The 18,513-nt window shown below is 38.2% G+C and overlaps 1 protein-coding gene across 4 annotated transcripts in view; it reads left to right on the top strand.

Annotated features, from left to right (window-relative positions):
- GRID1 (glutamate ionotropic receptor delta type subunit 1) overlaps nt 1–18,513 on the top strand; it is a 486,950-nt gene that overhangs the window by 382,938 nt on the left and 85,499 nt on the right. For all 4 annotated transcript variants that reach the window (XM_031505170.2, XM_077784530.1, XM_077784531.1 and 1 more), the window contains exons 7-8: nt 7,037–7,198; nt 8,445–8,564. In XM_031505170.2, the coding sequence (XP_031361030.2) occupies nt 7,037–7,198; nt 8,445–8,564 (282 nt within the window). The remainder of the gene's footprint in view (nt 1–7,036; nt 7,199–8,444; nt 8,565–18,513) is intronic.

Below are 18,513 nucleotides of genomic sequence, written 5' to 3'. Positions count from 1 at the left end.
TGATCTTCTCCTTGAGTAAAAATTCTGTTCTTCAGTGATATGTCCATTGGATATCTACATAGGCATCTCTTAGCAATTGCTCCTACAAAGCTGGGTTTTTATTTCTGGTCTATTTTCTGTTCAGGACTCACTGCAATTTAACTACTGTAAGTGAAGTTATTTTTTAGGATGTTTGGGTGCCTAAACTTAAGGGCCTGATCCTGCAGTTTTGTCCAACTAAATGGCCTTATTCTCATTTGGCTTGTTAACACTGCTGTAATTACACAACTGTAGCGTGCTACTGAGGAGCAGTAAATATTGATTAAACCCTATTGAAGCATTCACTTTCCCCCATAAAGGACTGATGAGCCACATTTTTCCTTTTCTTTCAATGCAAACCTGTATTTGCTAGTCTCTTTAGCAAAGTTTAATTTGGATTTTTGGCCAGATGTTCAGTCACAGTGAAATTGTTTCTGAGTACAATGTGAATGTAAAGTATCCTTGAACTGACTTTACTGCCCATTGCACAGCACAAATCTCTCCCTGAAGCCCAATGACGTGTATTTTCTACAAGGTGTGTTAGCAGAGGAATTCATTAAAAACCCCAAAGCACTGCAGGTGTCTCATGGCCATGGGGGATTTTGTGATCACACTGGAGACTAAAACCCCAGGTAGGCTCTGCAATTATCTTTTCCTCTCTGCCTTTTTTGACTGCTGGATTTCTCTATTTGTATAATTATTTCATTGAATTTTTGTTCACTGCTCAATCAGGAAGCAGACAATAGTGACTCAAAGAAAGCATCAGTACCTCCATCTTTCATTTGTTATTGCCTCTCAAACCTAATTTGTACCTATATTTATTTATAAATGAGGTAGGAAAAAAATTGCAGGCTGTTTTGCAATTCCAGCATTTACCTCGTCCTTCTGTTTGACTCTTGGTTGTGTTCAGTTTTCTTTATCAAGGCACTCCTACTAGACTTTCCTTGCATAGTTAGAGTTAGCTGTGCCAAATTCCTGAGATGTTTAGTGAGTGAAGCCAATGCCTCCAGCTAAGGAACTTAAGCATGACAGGGTAATCCAGGCCTTGTGTTGTTGCTGACACGTTGTTTCAAAACATACTGGCAAAGAAAACACTCATAATGATAAATGCCCACAATAAATTGCTGAAGGACAGTGAGCATTCCAAGAACAGAACCTGTAAGAAGGGAAGAGTGTTGTGATATGTGTAACTCAGTAAAAACAGGGGAAAATGAAAAATGAAAGAAGAGCTGCTCATCCATTAAAAGAGATTCTGAGAATGCAGTCTTACAAATAATTCTTTGGGAAGCTCACTGAGATACTTAAAACTAGAATGGGCAAAACACTAAATAATACAGTATTTAGATTCCTTACTGTCAGAAGGCTCGAATAAATATACAGTTGAGGTCTGGTTTTTGGTGTTTGTAGGAGAATTTTAGTAATTTTACTTCATTTGCCTTAGGGGTAATAAATAAATAGCCCTTTGAAAGTTTGAAGCTGACATTTGAGTCTTTAATGAACGTTTGTTTTTTGACTGTGTTTCCATGAATGCCAGAGTGCCTGCTGTGATCCCTCTCTCCCTGAGCAGCAAGTGTGTATTTACAACCCAGGCACTGTTGCGCTGTCTCACAGGGCTCTGCCCACGAGGGAGGCGGATGGCTGTGGGCAGGACCAGGACAAGCAGCAGGCGGCCCTGGGGACAGCGGTGGCCGGGACGGAAGGTGGTGTGGCACTCTGTGTGCCTCCCCCAGCTGGGGCTGCCGAAGGGAGAGGCTGCAATGGCTGGGCCCCAGTTCCTGGTGCCCCTGCCTGTGACAGATGTGCCCAGGCACAGAACCTCCAGGCACACCTGCCTGAGCTGCAGGAGCCCGTGGAAAGGGGAGCACCAGGGAGCCTGGGAAGGAGCTGGAGAGCTGCTCCAAGCACAGTCTGCAGTGGACCCACAGCCTGACACATCCAAACTTTCCTGCTGGCACACCCAGAAGGGAGGGAGGTGATGAAGAGAGTGAAAACTTGCAAAACCTGCAGGGGGAAAAGACATTCCCCAATGCCTGACATGCCTTTGCAGAGCCACTTCACCACTTGCAGGCTGAAAAGACCCTTCACATCGGGGGAGAGGCTGGGGCTGAGTAAGGCAGCCTCATCTGCTCCTCGTGTAGCAACCAGCTCAGCTAAGAAGACAGCAGGTGAGAGCAGCAGGTGACTTTCTTCTCAGAGACACAGAGGCACGTGGTCTCTGATATGACATTGTACCAGGGGTGTGACTGAGGACTACCAAGCCTCCTACAGCCCACTGACCATGATGTGCTGCTGTTGATCCATGTGGGCTGCAGTGCTACAGCCTGGAATGGTCTGAGGAGCATCCAGAAGGAAGAGAAGTCAGTCAGAAATGCCAGCAGGCCTGCATGAATGAACAAGTAGTTCCTGGATAAACTCAAAACACTAAAAGGCAGTCTACAGAGACTGGAATCTGGGACAGGAAGCTGGTAAGAAATACAGAGAAATTGTCTAAGCAGTCAGGGACCAGGTTTGGAAAACTGAGCTCGGATAGAATTTAGTCTGACCATGAATGTCAAGGGAAAACCCAAAATCTTCTATACATACAGTTGGTGATAAAAGGATGATAAAAGGAAAACTAGCAAAAAATATGAACCCTCTCTGAATGGAAATAGACTTGGTTACTCAGGATAAGGAGGAGGCTGAGGTACTCAATGATTTATTTGCTTCATTCCTCACTGGCAAGTGCTCCAGTCAAGTTGTGAATGCCCCATCCCTGGCTGTGTCCAAGGTCTTTGATGCTCCTGGTAAGATGCACTCTGTCAGTAGAGAGACAGATGTGCAACTGCACCGGGCAGCACTTGAACTGTGGAAGCTGCCACACAGGTTTAGGGCATGCTGGAGTGTGCATAGCAGTCACCATGATCTCTCTCCTCAGGCAGCAGGCATTTCTGGCAGGCTGCACTTGCTCTGAACTCCTCTTCCATCTGCTTCATCCTTGGAGCTGACTGCTGTGGCCACTCACAGAGCAGATTTGGCAGCAGCAGGGTACAGATGCCCAGCCTGGGAATGAGTTTTTGAAGTAGTGGCATCTCAGTGTCAGCTTGCCTTCCAGCTGATCTCTTCAGCATTCTCTGGATGAACTCCTGGCTCTGCTGGCCACTCGGGAGTTGGGGTCAGTCTTTGTGGCTTGCTGGCCTTCTCAGAAGAGCACTTATCTGTGTTTAGTCCCTCTGAAGGAGCTTTCTTCATACGTAACTTTAAAATCATTCTGGAAAATCTCATTAGATTCACATAGAAACTTCTATGAAATGACATTTAATACTATGATAGATTTCCATTCTTGAAAATTTCTGCTGTGCTCTACTAGTATATGGTGGATTTATTTCTTCAGTGCAAAAAAGAGCTTCATAAAGTCTGGAATAATTTCCAGAAGATAAACCAGAACATGCCTAAAATTACTCATGTACAAGGTGTATTCTTTAACATATTGGTGAAGCAGTCACTATCATTCTTATACCAGATAGATCAAGAACCATTTTAGTACCTCCAGCTCTTACACTGTCAGCAATGGAGAGAAAGAAGAGCTAAAAATTACTGTCACTTCCTCCAAACATGACCAAAATCCAGTACTTTGTTCTAGTCTAGGAATTTTTATTCTGTTAAGGGAAATCACTTCAGAAAGGTATGTCCTTTCTTCCTCTGTTCTCCTATGAATATCCAAATAGGGGAATTAAAAAAATGCTCCAGAGCTTCGAAGACCCAAATTAGCCAAGTATGTTACCTTGTTTCACTTCTCTTTTGCTTTGCTACCAATTCTGAATGCTACCTGAACATGAATTTTTAAAATTAACTATTTTCTCATGCCTCTTATAGTACTGGTAGAATCAGAGTACAGCTGAACCCTGTACTGTAGAATCAGAGTACAGCTGAACCCTTGGGTATCTCAAAAATTCCCTTTCAGTGGTCATGTCCATACTCATAGGGAACTTGACAGTTCACTGAAAATTAAAATATGTGTGCAGATGCAGTAAAAAAGGCATACAGGCCATGTCTGCTGAATCCTTTTTCTTTTCACAGTATCACTATTCTGGAGGTTACAGCAAACTCATGTTGCAAATATAATTATGACATATGGAGAGATTTTGGTGTCTTGGAATGTTATAAAGAATATTATTATAGCTCTGAATTTACTGTGAAATCAGGCCAGAATATTTGTGTCTTATTTTTTTGTCTTACTATTAAAAATCCAGCCTTAGTTGTGGAAGTTTTTATGCTGTTTTTTTTTCCTAGCTTGCATATTTCTGTTCTAAAATAGAAGTGTTGATTGTGTGAGTAAAATGCAACTTGCTCTTCCATAGATATTGACTCTTCAGTGAGTAATGAGTAAAATGTAGTTATGCATGCATGTCATTTTTACTGGAGTAAATAGAGTATGATTATATGATGGAAGGAATTTTGCTGATTAAAAAGCACCATTTACTCACATTTGGGATGAGGCTTTCAGCAGAAGAGAACCAGAGTGGCAAAGTACCAGTGGATAATACAACAGAACATGCAGAATATTCTTTCCATGGCAAAAAAATAAACTGGTATATTCTCTGCAACATTTTCTTCTGCCTTGGTACAGATCTGCAGATGTAGAATAAGGACAAATGTGGTGGAGACTCCTCACCCCATCTTGCTATCTCTCAGTTTATAGCATTCTTTCACAAGTAATTAATAGAACAGTAGTGATACAAAGTCCACTGAAAGTCGACCTGAATGGTGAGGATTAGGTTGGTAAACACAGGATTGTTTTGTTTTGCTCTGCAGCAGGAGGTAATTTGAGTTGGGTGCAAGGCTGTGCAGGCTGAGATCCTCCCAACTCTTGTCAGTCACATCTGCAGAACTGTGGTGTCTTCTCCAAGCACATGAAAAGCAAAAAAACAGTGTACCCAAGTGCATCTTATATTTTGCCTTAGAGCTCTCTGCTAGCAAACCAAGCACTGTTTTTGGGAATGAGGCTGCAGTTTTCCAGAGCTGAGAAAGAACAGTGCCAAAGGGAGAAAACACAAGGCATTTCTGATCTGTGGGAGTTCCAAGGCAACAGACGATTAGTTGTCAGTTAAAAGTGAGTGTGTAAAAACAAATTCAGTTGGGAGCAAAGAGGATCATGAAGGCTTATAAGAAATGGCATTTTTCCTTATATACTTAAAAACTAGTTCTAAGAAAGTGGATTTTGTAGTGTGTGGTTTGGGGTGGTGTATCTTTTGGGATCTGAGCTTTGGATTTTTTTTCTCTGTGAAGAGTTGTTTAGCCCAGAAGAAAAGTGCCCTCTTGAATAATAAGGATCTGCTTGGTTGCTTTATTTGAAATATCTACAGAATAGGGAAACAAATGCAATTGAGCAGAAGAATTTTGGTTGATGGGACTCCTGTTAACTCTTTAATTATTTTTGTTAAAACCAGAGGAAGTATGGCATATAACTACTTTGGAAAATATTCTAAAAGAAAATATTTAACTAGATAAAATAGCAAATAATGGCAATATGGAGTGCTTGTTCAGCAAGGCTGGAAAGAAAAGAAGGGAAAAAAGATGGCAATGCCAGATGAGAGAGAGATTCTCCCTGATGGTATCTCATAGGTTTGCACTGTTTTCATGTGGAGATCCCTTTTTATGCTTAGTCACTTACTTAAGTGTGTATTTGCAATATCCTTTTTTCTTTGTATTTTGATTCTTTCAAAATTAATTTTTGCTTATATATCTTTCACTCAGATTTATTTCTACTAGAAGATATTTCAAAGTGCCTAAGTTTTCAATTTATGTCAAACTCCAGATTGTGGAACATGAAACATTTTGTTTCTGAAGATTAGCATCTTACAGACATCAGAAGTTTACTTGCAGCCAGTGATTCAACAGCAATATATGTTAAAACTTTCTCAGAGTGACACTTTTATTGGGACAGCTAGAGAGTCACATTTATAGGAAGTATGCAGCTGAATTAACTTCTACCTGCAACCTGGTGTCTAGGCATTACTTTCTAAGGTGGACTAGAAAAATCCAGGAGATAAATGGCAAAGTCAGGGATGATCATGATTAAAGCCTACAGCTAGAAGAAATATTATTAGTATTAGTGTTGTTGTTGCTGCTGTATTAACAGAAAAAGCTGTATCTGGCCAATGATGTAAAGTGAAGATTTGAGTTTAGCAAAGACTGAATCTAACCCCTTGTGCATATGTTTGAAGCAGAGTGCATGTGAACCATGGGAACAGGTAAAGTGTATCTAATTACTTTTTTTTAAATGACTTGTGTCAGCCAACTTCCTCTACTAAAGTTTTACCACTTGAGGTGGATACCACTTCCTGTCAAAGATCTAATCTTGTATTGCTAAACATGTCTTGGTTTGAAAAATTAAATACATAGCTCAGCATTACTAATGTGGTGTTCTGTTCTTACTGGAGTCTTTGTCATAAATTGTTTATTTCTGTATCTCTCATGTAAATTGAAGACTAAGAAGGCTAAATTCTGTAGCTCCAGAGAAAGTAGCACTAAACCAGTCTCATGTATATTTGGTGAAAAGAGATGCTAAGACCAAAATAATACTGTAATTTCTCCTCCTTTTGTTCTAAAGACTTGCATGTGTACTGGATTTTGCTGTGCCAGAAATTACCAGCTGATCAAATGAATAAAACCCTAAGAACTTAATTCCATTCTGTCTTTCCCTCCTTGCTGAAAGGGCTGACAAAGTAGCAATCCTTGTCTTTCATTGATAGATAGCTGTACTGCCTCTGTAGTTTGAGTTTATATGTGGAGTGTGATCTCTCTTTACAGCACTGCATTGCAGTAATGCTCAGGCAGTGCCTGTGTGCCAGAATCCCTTGGACAGAGGGACCCAGGAGCACAGGCATTTGTGTCAAATGCTTTGACTGTTGAGCATGTCAAACATACCCAGCTTTTAGTTCTTACTTAAGCCTTCTTTTGTTTTTTCTTCTGGTTTTTATAGCTTCTTTGGAAGGTGCTCACATAAAAAAAAGAGGCTCATTCTTATTATTGTTTGCAGGTTTCCAACCTGTACCTGTATGACAGTGTGCTCATGCTGGCCAATGCTTTCCACAGAAAACTGGAGGACAGAAAATGGCACAGCATGGCAAGTCTGAACTGCATGAGGAAATCCACCAAACCTTGGAATGGAGGAAGATCCATGCTAGAGACTATTAAGAAGGTGAGAAAACACAAACCACCATTTTGTGAACAATTGGAAGGGTTGCTTCATGTGTGCTTGGGCATTTGAAGAAGGTTTTAACTTATATTCAACTTTTCTTTGATGTATTACAAACAAGTGATCTACAACGACCAAGGACAATCTGCAGCTATTAAACAAGCCACTGATTTATGATAAACAATTACACACAGTGCAGTGTAGGTCCAGTGTGTTCTATTTCTGTTGTTTTTGTGGCTGCCTTCTGTGGAGGAAGTAGGATCTGGAGTAGTCATGGGAATTGATTAATGCACTTTTGCAAGAGGATAACTTAAGGAGCTTAGAGGGCAGGAGGGTAAAGCAGTGATGAGGTTTAAGACTTATGCTCCATTTTTGACAGCTCAGATAGCTTTGTAAGTTAACTGAGCATTGGTAAGGATCTGCTTGTGTACTGCAGCCCAGAGCAGAGCAAAAAGGATCTGATTTGGCTGTCATTAACAGTTACACTACCTTGCACCATGCTGAAATACTCAAATATAGACAGACTTGTGGCTTTGCAGACAGATGGCAACTTCTTGTATAAAAGTTATTTGATCACAAGTAATAGTAGAAAAAACCCTATTTTTTTACTATACTAACTTTTGCAATTGTTCAGAAGCCCTATGTTACCAAATATTTATTAATGAAATAGTTTTCCCCTAGTAAAATGATGCAATTTGATCATTCTGACAAGTCCTAATAATGCCATCCTTTGTTGCTAAATTAATTCAAACTTTGGTGTCCCTTCAAGCTTCTTTGCTACAAACCCAGAATCAAACTCCCTTATACTTTCACAGAGTTGCAGTTTTGTTTTTCTTTGATGCCTCTCTTGGGAGCACAACAGGCATCCCCTTTGTTTTGGGCTGGGAGTTCATGCCTTGGTACTCAAACTGAGAACTGAGCCCGCTGCCTTGTTACCCTGGGAGGGCTGTTGTCTCAAAGTCCACTAAGGCCCTTCTCTTTTTCTTTGGGATCTGTTCCTGTGGACAGTAATGACCTGATGGCCATGAACACTGGGTGTGTTAGTGCTAAAGCAATTTTCTGAAAAAAAGTGAAAAAAATGGAAGTCTTTTGTCTAGTGCTGGGCTTGAGCTACTGAAGAACATGCAATGGCCACATTTAAGTTCACTATAAACATGATTTAAGCATATTTGGCACATATTTTATGAAGAGAATTGTTTATGAAGGCAAATTATTTCTGTTCTGAAATTTCTCAAACTTACTTCCTTAGGGCCATATAACTGGGCTAACTGGTGTTATGGAGTTCAGAGAAGATGGAGCCAACCCCTATGTCCAATTTGAAATACTGGGCACCAGCTACAGCGAAACATTCGGCAAAGACGTGCGGCGGGTAAAGATGTGCTGCTTCCTTCTCTCTTTTGTTTTCCTCTAAATAATATACATCCTGCCTCACAGGAGAAAACATTATTCTTCAAGAATGAATTAGTGCTATGCTGCAGAAGACATTTACTCTATGAGAAATATTTTCTAATTTATTACACACTTAAATCTTGAAAGCAGGTTTTATATTGGTAGGCAGGAATCCTGCAAGTTATTTCTCGTGTGCAGTAATGATGCAATGCCATAAGCATGCTGTGAATATAATAGTGAAGACTGCACAATTTAGCTTATGTATTTTATTGTTAATTAAGATAGGATTGCTATAATAGAAATATGAAAGATACAACACAATTGGCACGTGTCTTACTAAGAAAGATAGCTGAGTGTATAAATTACATAAACACACTAGGATGTTTCAAGTGTAGCTGCTGCAAGAATTTGAGATAAATAAAAGATAATTTCCAAAATGAAAGATGTTCTCTCATGAAAAGTAAAGATTGACCTATCGGTGGTAGTTGATGGAAAGAGGACTGCCAAGGACTAGAAGGCAGTTAAATCCATGGGATTATTGACATAAATTGTTGTGTTTTGTGAAGGCTACCTTGAACAATCTGAGGCAGAGGGGATGCTCCAAAAATATATGAAACTTGCAGTTGAACAGTGAGGTTCTGATTGGAACCCATGCTGTAAGTAGTTTCTAAATGGCTCAGATGGTTGAAATACAGACATTACCATGGTGTGATCAATGGGTCCTACATTGAACAGAGCTGAACAAAGAGGATTTCACAAATAATTAAAATATATGTGACTTCTTATTTTCATTTGGCCATTGGTTTCTGTGATTTGCTTTGATTTGTCTGAATTACAGAAGTGTAAGTGGAAAAACAAGCAATTTTTGTTTACATAATCATCTTTATCAGCTAAACATGAGTTTCCTTCAGAGTCTAATTTGGCATAAGGATTTGGCACAAGGATTCTGGATCTACAGCTATTAAACATCAACATGGAGCCAAAGTTGTGCAATATCTATTAGAAATTCAACAGAAGGGAGACAAGTATTTGAAATGTATAAAGTTCCAGGAGATATAATTGAAAATTTTCTGTTGCCAAAGATTTGCCTCTGAACATTTCAGTTTGGCTCTTACATTGTTGTTACCAGAAATGGCTATTTCTCAGTCCACTTTCATTTCTAGATGATTGAAAACGAGGAAATCTAAAGTTTCAAACACTGTGTAAATTATAAAATATTACCTTGTCTTAATTTTGGAAAAAGTGTTGCCTATTTAATGAAACAAGGTTGGTTTAGAAGGTGTAGGAATCAATCCAGGTTCTCAGACAGAATTATGCTCTTCACTTTATGCACAAGTATGCAAACCAGAAGTATCTGGTGCCATGCGAGATGCTGTGGACTGCCCCACTGTTTGCAGCTGCCAGTCCAGAAAAGCCTGAGTGTCCTGTCAGTGCTGTGCTGTCCCTAGCACATGGATACCATGGTACATTTAGGTTTGGTCCCATTTTTTTACAGAATTCCCAAGAGGCTTTGCTTAAGTCACATAATTACTTGATGCTTCAATATTTACCTTGCAGTAAAACTGGCATAAACACCACAGAGCACAGGTTTGAGCTTTACAGGCAAACTGGGATGTGTGAGTATCCATTACTAAGTGTTTTCTAATGTGCATTTCAAATATGGTACCACAGATAAAAATGCTCTCACTTTGGTATGTGCAGCACGCTGACCAAATTCACACATAATCTGACACATAATCCAAAGGTATGAGGTGGAGATAACTAAGATATCTCTCAAAAGCAACTTCAAGGCAAAGAAATAGGTAAAATGATTAAATGGGAAAATTACTACAATGGCTGACCTGGTATACTACTCATTACTTTTGATCTCTAGTGTGCTACTTTGAGGTTGTGCTGCTAGGTGGTTAATATAGGAAGGCTTAACTCTTTGGGTGTTAAATTCAGAACACTGTAGAGTTCCCGAAAATTGAAAGGGAGGATAATTCTAAATGGGTAAAAAGCTAATGGCTGTGGAATACTGCTCTGAGCTAAAATAAAGTTCTGGAAATTATCCTTTCAGTCTAATATATAGAGAGAATAAAAGTCAGCAATATGCTACAGAGGTTTGGAGAAGAACTTGGAAGAGATGATACCTCTTAGAGCAAAATTGCCATGGAACTACTGGAGTTCAATTATTTAGACAGCCTGACTTTTTATTATTGCAGCAAAAATATGTTACAGCTTAGAAGTACTTTTAAAGGCTCAGAAAGTCATACTTATTTATATTACTTGGGTGGGTAACCAGTTCTGATTTATTGTCAGCTGCTTCCGTTTCAGCCTTTGGTCAGGTTTAGCTGTGTGTATTTTGGGTAGAAAACAGAGGGTTCTTTCTGCATGGTTTTGTGTAAACAGATGGAAAGCATCTGTAGTTATTCATCCCTGTCCAGACCCTACAAGAAATCTTTGCACTTAGGATCAATGACAGGGTAGGGCAAAAGACTGTAATGTTGAGTGTTGAGCCTTAGAAGAAATCCAGTCAAAAGCTTTAAATTGGACTTTTAACACTCAGCATCCCTTACAAAGTTTCTTGGGGATTGTTTCCACCAGAAAGATTCCTGGGAGGATGTCCAAGTCAGTAACTCAAATCTGCAAGAATTTTCAGAGCTATTTTGCAGAGGCATTTTGTCTCTTTTGTTGTCCTGAGATCTGGTCTTTCTGCAGACCATCTTTCCTTCCGCTAGCTGTGATTTAGTTATGATTGCACCTAAGTATATATATTCCATTGCTTAGTATAGCTTCTTTATTCCACAACTCACTTTGTCTTCTCCTTTCTTACTCAAGTCTAAAACCATGTGGTTTTGGTAAAGGCTCACAGAGGCTTTTGTGTATTTTGTATGTTACCATTTATTTTTCATTTGGGTATACTTAAGTGAAAGGGAGACTTCAGAAAATGCTCTAATTTCTGTGGTTTAAACATAAAAGAACAGGGTATGTCCCTTAAGGTATATCATCTTCTTTTACAAAAGGCTCAGGTAATTTCCTTCTATTCACTGTGTGGAAGTTTAGAAAGTGTCGTGTATTCATGCATAAAATAGAGATTTGTGTGGTGGCTTATTGGGGCATTTAAAAGTTGAAGATTGCTAGAGAAACTGAAAAGGCTTAAACGTCTACTGCTTGATGATTGCCACTCTGATTTATGTTCCTAAAGTCTATAAACACCTTCAGAAATAGCAACCAGAATACCTGTATATTAAAAAAAAAAAAAAAAAAAAGAAAAATAAGTGGATGTAAATTAATAAGGGAACAGAATAGATCAAAAAGGAAAAAGCAAAAATAAATCTGATGTCCTACTTTCACAGTCCAATGGTCATAGAAGGGGAAAGAAAGGCAGGACTATATTAACTCACTCCTTAGATACTATCTGTATCATTAGCTCTTATTAATGAAAGACTTGATGGAATTTTTAGAAATCTGGGATGCTTAATACTTCTTATGTTCCTGCACTTGGGTAGATTCTACTCTTCCAAGAGCTGGACAATCCAGCTGTGGTGGCGGAACTAAGGGAGTTGGAACTCCAGGTGGCTTTCCTAGCAAGTCACCACATCACTGTGAGCTCTTGAGGTGTAAACCTATTTATTCTCATTTGACCATGTATGCAGGGAACACCATAACAGCTAACACACCTTGCAGGGATGTGATTAGGCTAAGTTAGAAGATGCTTGTAAGGAGCTTTATGATAATCTTCATCTTCATCTTTGGCAGGAAGATGTTCTGTAAGTGTGAAATGATGTGAGTATTCAGTTTACTTTACGACAGGGAACATATTTTTTCTACAGCAATCTGTATTTTATTCCCAAGCTGGCTGTAATGAAAGCAGAATTAATGGTTTGCACACATTTTGTATTTCATAAGAAGCATTCTGTTCAAAATTATAATGTTTATGAGTTATTATTCATTTCTGTCAGTTGGTATGTTTTATTTTTTTTAAAATTAGATTTTCTTGAAATATCATCAGCTTTGTAAACAGTTACAGTTGTTTCCTACAGCACTTCTGAGGCAGACTGAAGAAGTCGCTGTAAGTAGTTTTTGTGATATGTTTCACAGTTGTTGAAACCACATTTTTGAATTCTGGTGCCATGATTTCGTTGGGATTGTTACTTTTAGACAAAATCTCATTATTATCATGATGACAAATCCTATGCTTCTTATTCATTGCAAAAACAAATGGTATTTTTAGACATCTGCAGTATCAAGTGCTTTCACCTACAAGAATATTGCCAAATCCCATCATATGCTGCTAAAAGATATATTTACACCAAAAGAATTATGTGGTTCCTAGCATACTTGAATCAGCTTTACTTACAAGGAAAAATACATAACTTAATTGCCTGGGTATAGCTGTAAAACAGATTCCTGCCTCCTGTTTGAGCACTTCATAGACAGACACTTGGGTGCAGCATTTTCGTTTGATTGTTTGGCCAAGCTATCTTTCAGCAGAAGTGTAAGGCTGAACTTGTGGCTACTTTTGATCACTAAAATCTCTCTGTTACTTTGCAAAGGGAAGGGTGAATAGTCTTATCCCTCTTGGTAGAAAGCAATTTCCACATATTTGCATTTGGTTAAACTTTCTCTTTCTGCTTGAGGTGATTGAATGTTGTGGTGCAATAATTTGGAAAAAGAGCATTGTGATTCATCCTATAACCACATTGTGTCAAACTGAAGAAATAAGTGAAGTATTTTACTCAATATAATGAACCCCTTAAATTTTTATTTCTGGTTTTCTGTGCATGTGCATAATGAGGAATAAACATAAATGCATTCATTGCATATTCCATAAGTTGAATTATTCATGGTGAAAAATACAGCTTAACATATAGGAAATGGCTATGATCAATTTTTAAATAATAGAAGAAAACTAAAGAAGAACCATAATAACCTTGAGCATTTTGGTTTGTTTTTTCTTGGAAATAAAATGGGGTCGCTGCTTGCCCAAGTTCTGCAAATTGGGCTTTTTTTTCTAATTTAAATACACTTAATGTTGTGTATGCATTCATTGTAAAATTCTAGCTGAATTATTTCACTGAAGAGTGGGTAAGCAGTTTTTAAAATTTATTTTCTGTTGCAAATATGTGCTACATAGTTCTTCTAAAGTTTTTCTAAAATTCTAAATTATGGTTTTGGAAAGCATTACCAATTGGAACTATGCTTGTGTATAAACTGCTACTTCTATTTGTAAATTGTGCCAGTGTCAACACCAAGCAAAAGGGATGGCTTGCAAATTTGAGTTGGAATTTCTCCAAGCATAAGATCGTGCTGGTCTTCCCCTTTGGAAGACTGTTGAGATGACATTTTCAAGTGTGAAGCTTGAGGGTAGATTTTAAAAAGCAGCCATACCTGAGGTAAGCGTGGGGCCAGGACAATTAGGGTGCTGCAGATGTTTCTACAGCCATGTGCACCACTACCTGTATGTTTAGTATTTTTAATTTCTAAGTCACATATGTTATATTATGCCTACCAGGTTATAATGAATTGTGGGTATAACATTCTCGTTTTTTTCACACATATGCAGTAGTGCATAAAATTGGGATAATAGGAGTGCTAAAATCAGCCTTGTAAAAACAGTTGCATCTTTAATTATGGAGTTTTCATCAAAGCTCCTGTAATTTATTGATGAATCCTAGGAAGGTATTCAGAGTGGGATAACAAGCAAAGCCCCTTTCTGTAGCTCAGCTGATGAAGGATCTGTGCTAAAATATGGACACTATGAAAAAACATGTATTTCCATACAGCAACAGGTCAGGATTTACTGAGCTTAAGGAAGAAAAAGAAAATAAATTTTTGAACGAAAAATACAAAAATTATTTTTACTTTTTTGGAAATCCAAAAATGGAGATTATTTACAGTTTTTCTTTTTCGCAGTATCAATCTTGAATTAAAACAATAAGCTCGCTACTCCAGAAAGGAGGAACAATCTGTCTTTTTAAATTTTCTTCCCTGAGAAATATCTTTGATCCATGATTGTTGTTTAAAATTCACACCTATTCCAGAACTTTCCGTTGAATGTCAGAACAACTTTTTTAGTATAATGTTTAGCAAAACTGCTTTGAAACAAAAGTATAATATTGATAATAATAATAATGCTGAAATACTATTATCTCAGCTGTCAGATGGAATAGATGTCATCTTGGCTTTTATAAATACATAAGGAGATCTAACATTTCTTCATTTACAGCATGATCTCAGTGTCAGGGACAATTGCAAGGACTGTATATTGAGGGAGACCATGCACAGTGTCTTTTCTGCAGTATTTGAAAAATGTTTTTAATTCTTCTAATGGTTGCTGCCTTGTATAATTTGATAAACTGCAAATAAATGTAGGCCAAGCATAATTTATGAAGTAATTTATTTCAGCAATAATATTGAAATCCAGGGTAACTCTGGTGCCTGTGTAGATTGCTCTGATATATTCAATATGCCTGTGTATATTGCCCTGATATATTCAACATGTCCAAAAGTGGATCTTTAAATATATGTAGTTAATCTATTTGGTCATGCTTCCATTGTAGTTAAGAAAAATGAAAGAACTTTATGGTTTCTCTTTAGGCTTATTAAAATAAACAGCATAAATAGAAGTTCTCTAAATTTCCCCTTCTATTTGTATTTTTATTTCTGCCATTTCTTGCCAGATTAGTGTATATGAGTAACTACTTTCTTATGCAAGTTTTCAAGACAGGTTTAATGACAAGATTTCTTTGTTATCAGCCCAAATGTGGGACTTGAGGAACTTCTGTGTCACCAAGTGGCAAAAACTATCTGGCTTGCTTTGACCTGGTTCCTTAATTTCATTATGCTTAAAAAAAAGAATAATCCTAATTCCCAAATTTATCTTTATGGAAAGATACTTTCAAAAGGTCATCAGCATTCTAATTAAACTTCTTTGTCTTTATTAGCTAATTCACTGCAATTACAGTATTTGGCAGAGATTGCCTGCTGCTGATCCAGTTCCTTACAGAACTGCCTTTAAATTGAAGACTTCCTGTTTCCAAACTACACAGGAAACACTGAGTCTTACTTTAAAACAGGTACAATCTATAATCAGTGTGAGCCTGTGTCAATGAAAGAATTCCAAAATATGCCTGGTCTAGTACCACAGTATGTCTTGCAGTGGGAGTGGATGAGTTTATGTATTTGGGTAAAGTACGCAGATGATGTGTAATAAAACTTGGTTTTCATTTTGAAAAATATTTTACTGGAATGAAGATAGGCTTACATAACAACTAAAATGGAATATTCTTTCTGAACATGCCATAATATGTCAATATTTTTAATATGTTGATGAGTGTGATGCACAAACATCTACTTAACTCACTACAGTATCTTTCCTATAAAAGGTAAATTGCAGGCTCAAACAGACTTTACTGATGAGGCCTGAAGAACTTAAGAATACTGGGCTTTGTTGAATGAGGAGTAAAGGAAAAACAACAAAGAATCCAGGGATTCTCTGTTACAGTGAAGGAGTTAGGGAAATATCCTGCTGATCAGTATTAACCAAAGCAGGTAGCCAGATAAAGGTTTTCTTTTAGGAGAAGAAACAGCATAAAAATAGTTAAATCTGACACCAGTTATTCACTTTTAATTTACTTGCCAAGATCAGTTTCCGAGTATGAGCAGAATGAGAAGAAAGAGAGCTTGCTTGCCTGTGGCAGTAAATTCCTCTCAGTTGGAATACCACCAAAAGGTCCCAAAAGTATGTTTTACTTAGGACAACACTTGTACTTGTTCTCACTGTGCCTGAAATACTTGTGCTTGTCTTCTGGTCCTGCCTTTTCTCCCACCACCACAGGACTTTGGGAAAATAAAAGAAGGGAAATCTGATTCTTTCTCCGGGTTGCCCTGTGTTCTGGGATACTGTGTCAGGGGTGAAAGTGGCAGTGACATTTTGTGGTAGGTGGCTAAGGGACTGGTGGTTCCACCAGCCTGTCAAGGGAATTGCTGCTTTCAGCAGTTTGACCACCATATCTCCCTGTTCATTGTAAAGTCTTACATTTTTCAACTTGCATGCATTGGTAATATTTCATTACAATGCTCTGAGAGAAGTGGGAACGTTTTAAAGTAGGTGAAATAGCAAAATCTAGGGATGGTATCTGGGTGATACCCGTTATTGGGCATTTGTCTGGGTTGTTTTTATGTAAGGATTGTCATCTAAATATACATGAGGTTGGTAGAATTCAAAACCAGGTGTACTTTTGCAAAGCAGTCTAAAGTTTTCCAAATACTGTGGTTGGCTAGGGAGGTGACTAAAGGTACTGATGCTTCTAGTTCCTGGAGCCTTACTAGAAAGTAGTCCAAACAAGTACAAAAAAATAAGAAGTTAATTTTTAGCAACTAGGAGCGTGGGTGATATTTAATTGTATAAGAACATTTTAGTTTGAATAGTTCTGGCATCATCTATAATTTTCTTAATGCTTTATGTGCAATTTATTCTGCCATAAGATACAGTAAGGCACAAGTTTGCTTTGCAAGACTGCTGTCTGAGCTGTATTGAATCTAAACTGAGCTCATGCTCTCAAGATGCTGTTCAATATCAAACTACAAGGCCACTGTAGCTGTTTGCATTTCAGTAGCACGTGGAGGCTGTGGTTTTGTTATACTGAGAGATGTCCAGGTAATTAAATGTATTATTATTGTGTAATATGTAAACCATGTGGTTGTGTGTTCAGAAATCTGCTACTGCTGTTCTGCCATTCTGACAGGAAAATGCTGTTGTAATCTGAGTTTGGAGAACATTCAGTGTTGAGACTTCTCCAGGGTGTGTGCCAAGCTAGGAATGAATATCCCTTACACCTGTGGATAAGGGTAGGTATAGCCAACAGTGCTGGTCACAGCTCAAACTTGTAGAGAAAGCAGCTCCCTTCTGGAACAGAATCTGAAGCTGTTTCTGCTTTTTTCATTCTTTTCTCCTAAATTTTAAAATAATAGAGAGTGAAGTATTTTATGTGATAGGCTTTCCAAACTTTCTCAGTAATACTACAAGGTGATTGCACTAAAGAAACAAGTGTTATCACTTTATCACTCCATGGCTTTTGGGTTTTCTTTCTAGGGCAAGAGAGGGCAAAAGATAACACAAAGCATTTCCTTTATGAGCATGAGGGACGTGCACTAGGGTTTTGTTGTTATTTTTCATTAACTCTGATTGGTTTCTGAGTGTTCAGTGGAGGACTGTTCCTCGATAGACTCGCTGAAAGACCATTCAGTGTTCAGGGCTTTCTTCTTTTTTTGAACACAAATAGGAACACAGTAACCAGTGAAGCGAAAAACACAGATTTGCTGGCTGAGCTGGCTTCAAATGAAAAAACTAATCTGGATCTAGGGTACAGCCCACAGACTCTGCTACACTAGTGTGGCTCTTATTACAGCACATTTCAGTTCCTTTCTTAATTAAAACAAAATGTCTAGTCTTGTTGGGATCTCAAGAAGAGTCTCTTATGGCAGAGGCTTGTTCTCTGGGTTTCCTTCTATTCTTCTCATGCATCCCCCAGTTTCAGACCCAGCTAATGGACCTTACTTGTGTTTTGTGTTCTGTGCCCCATAAACTTCTCTCTGTTCAGGAGGGAAGCCACAATGTCCCCCATTTTGGCAAGAAATCCAGGGTGACTCTGTGTGCAGACTGGCTCTGAAAGACTTTTGGTGCCTTCCTCTGCTGCCCAATCACAACATTTTAATAGAACTCAGCATATTGTCATACTTGAACTGAGAGATTAAATAGATTCTATCCATTCTCCAAATCTATATTTATTTCCTTCCTGTTTCTGTTTTGAATGACTGCTCAAAGATCTATAGCTAACTATGATTTGACTTACTAGAAAAGTAAGGAAGAAAATGTAAAATGTAAAATGATTGGATGGCCTTTTTTTTTTTTTTTTTTTTTCTTGGTGAGATTTCATAAGGAA

This window comes from Lonchura striata, chromosome 7, assembly GCF_046129695.1.
Source record: "Lonchura striata isolate bLonStr1 chromosome 7, bLonStr1.mat, whole genome shotgun sequence".
Lineage (NCBI taxonomy): Eukaryota > Metazoa > Chordata > Aves > Passeriformes > Estrildidae > Lonchura > Lonchura striata.
The sequence above is the reverse complement of the archived record's forward strand: the minus strand, read 5'-3'. Positions and strand labels throughout refer to the sequence as shown.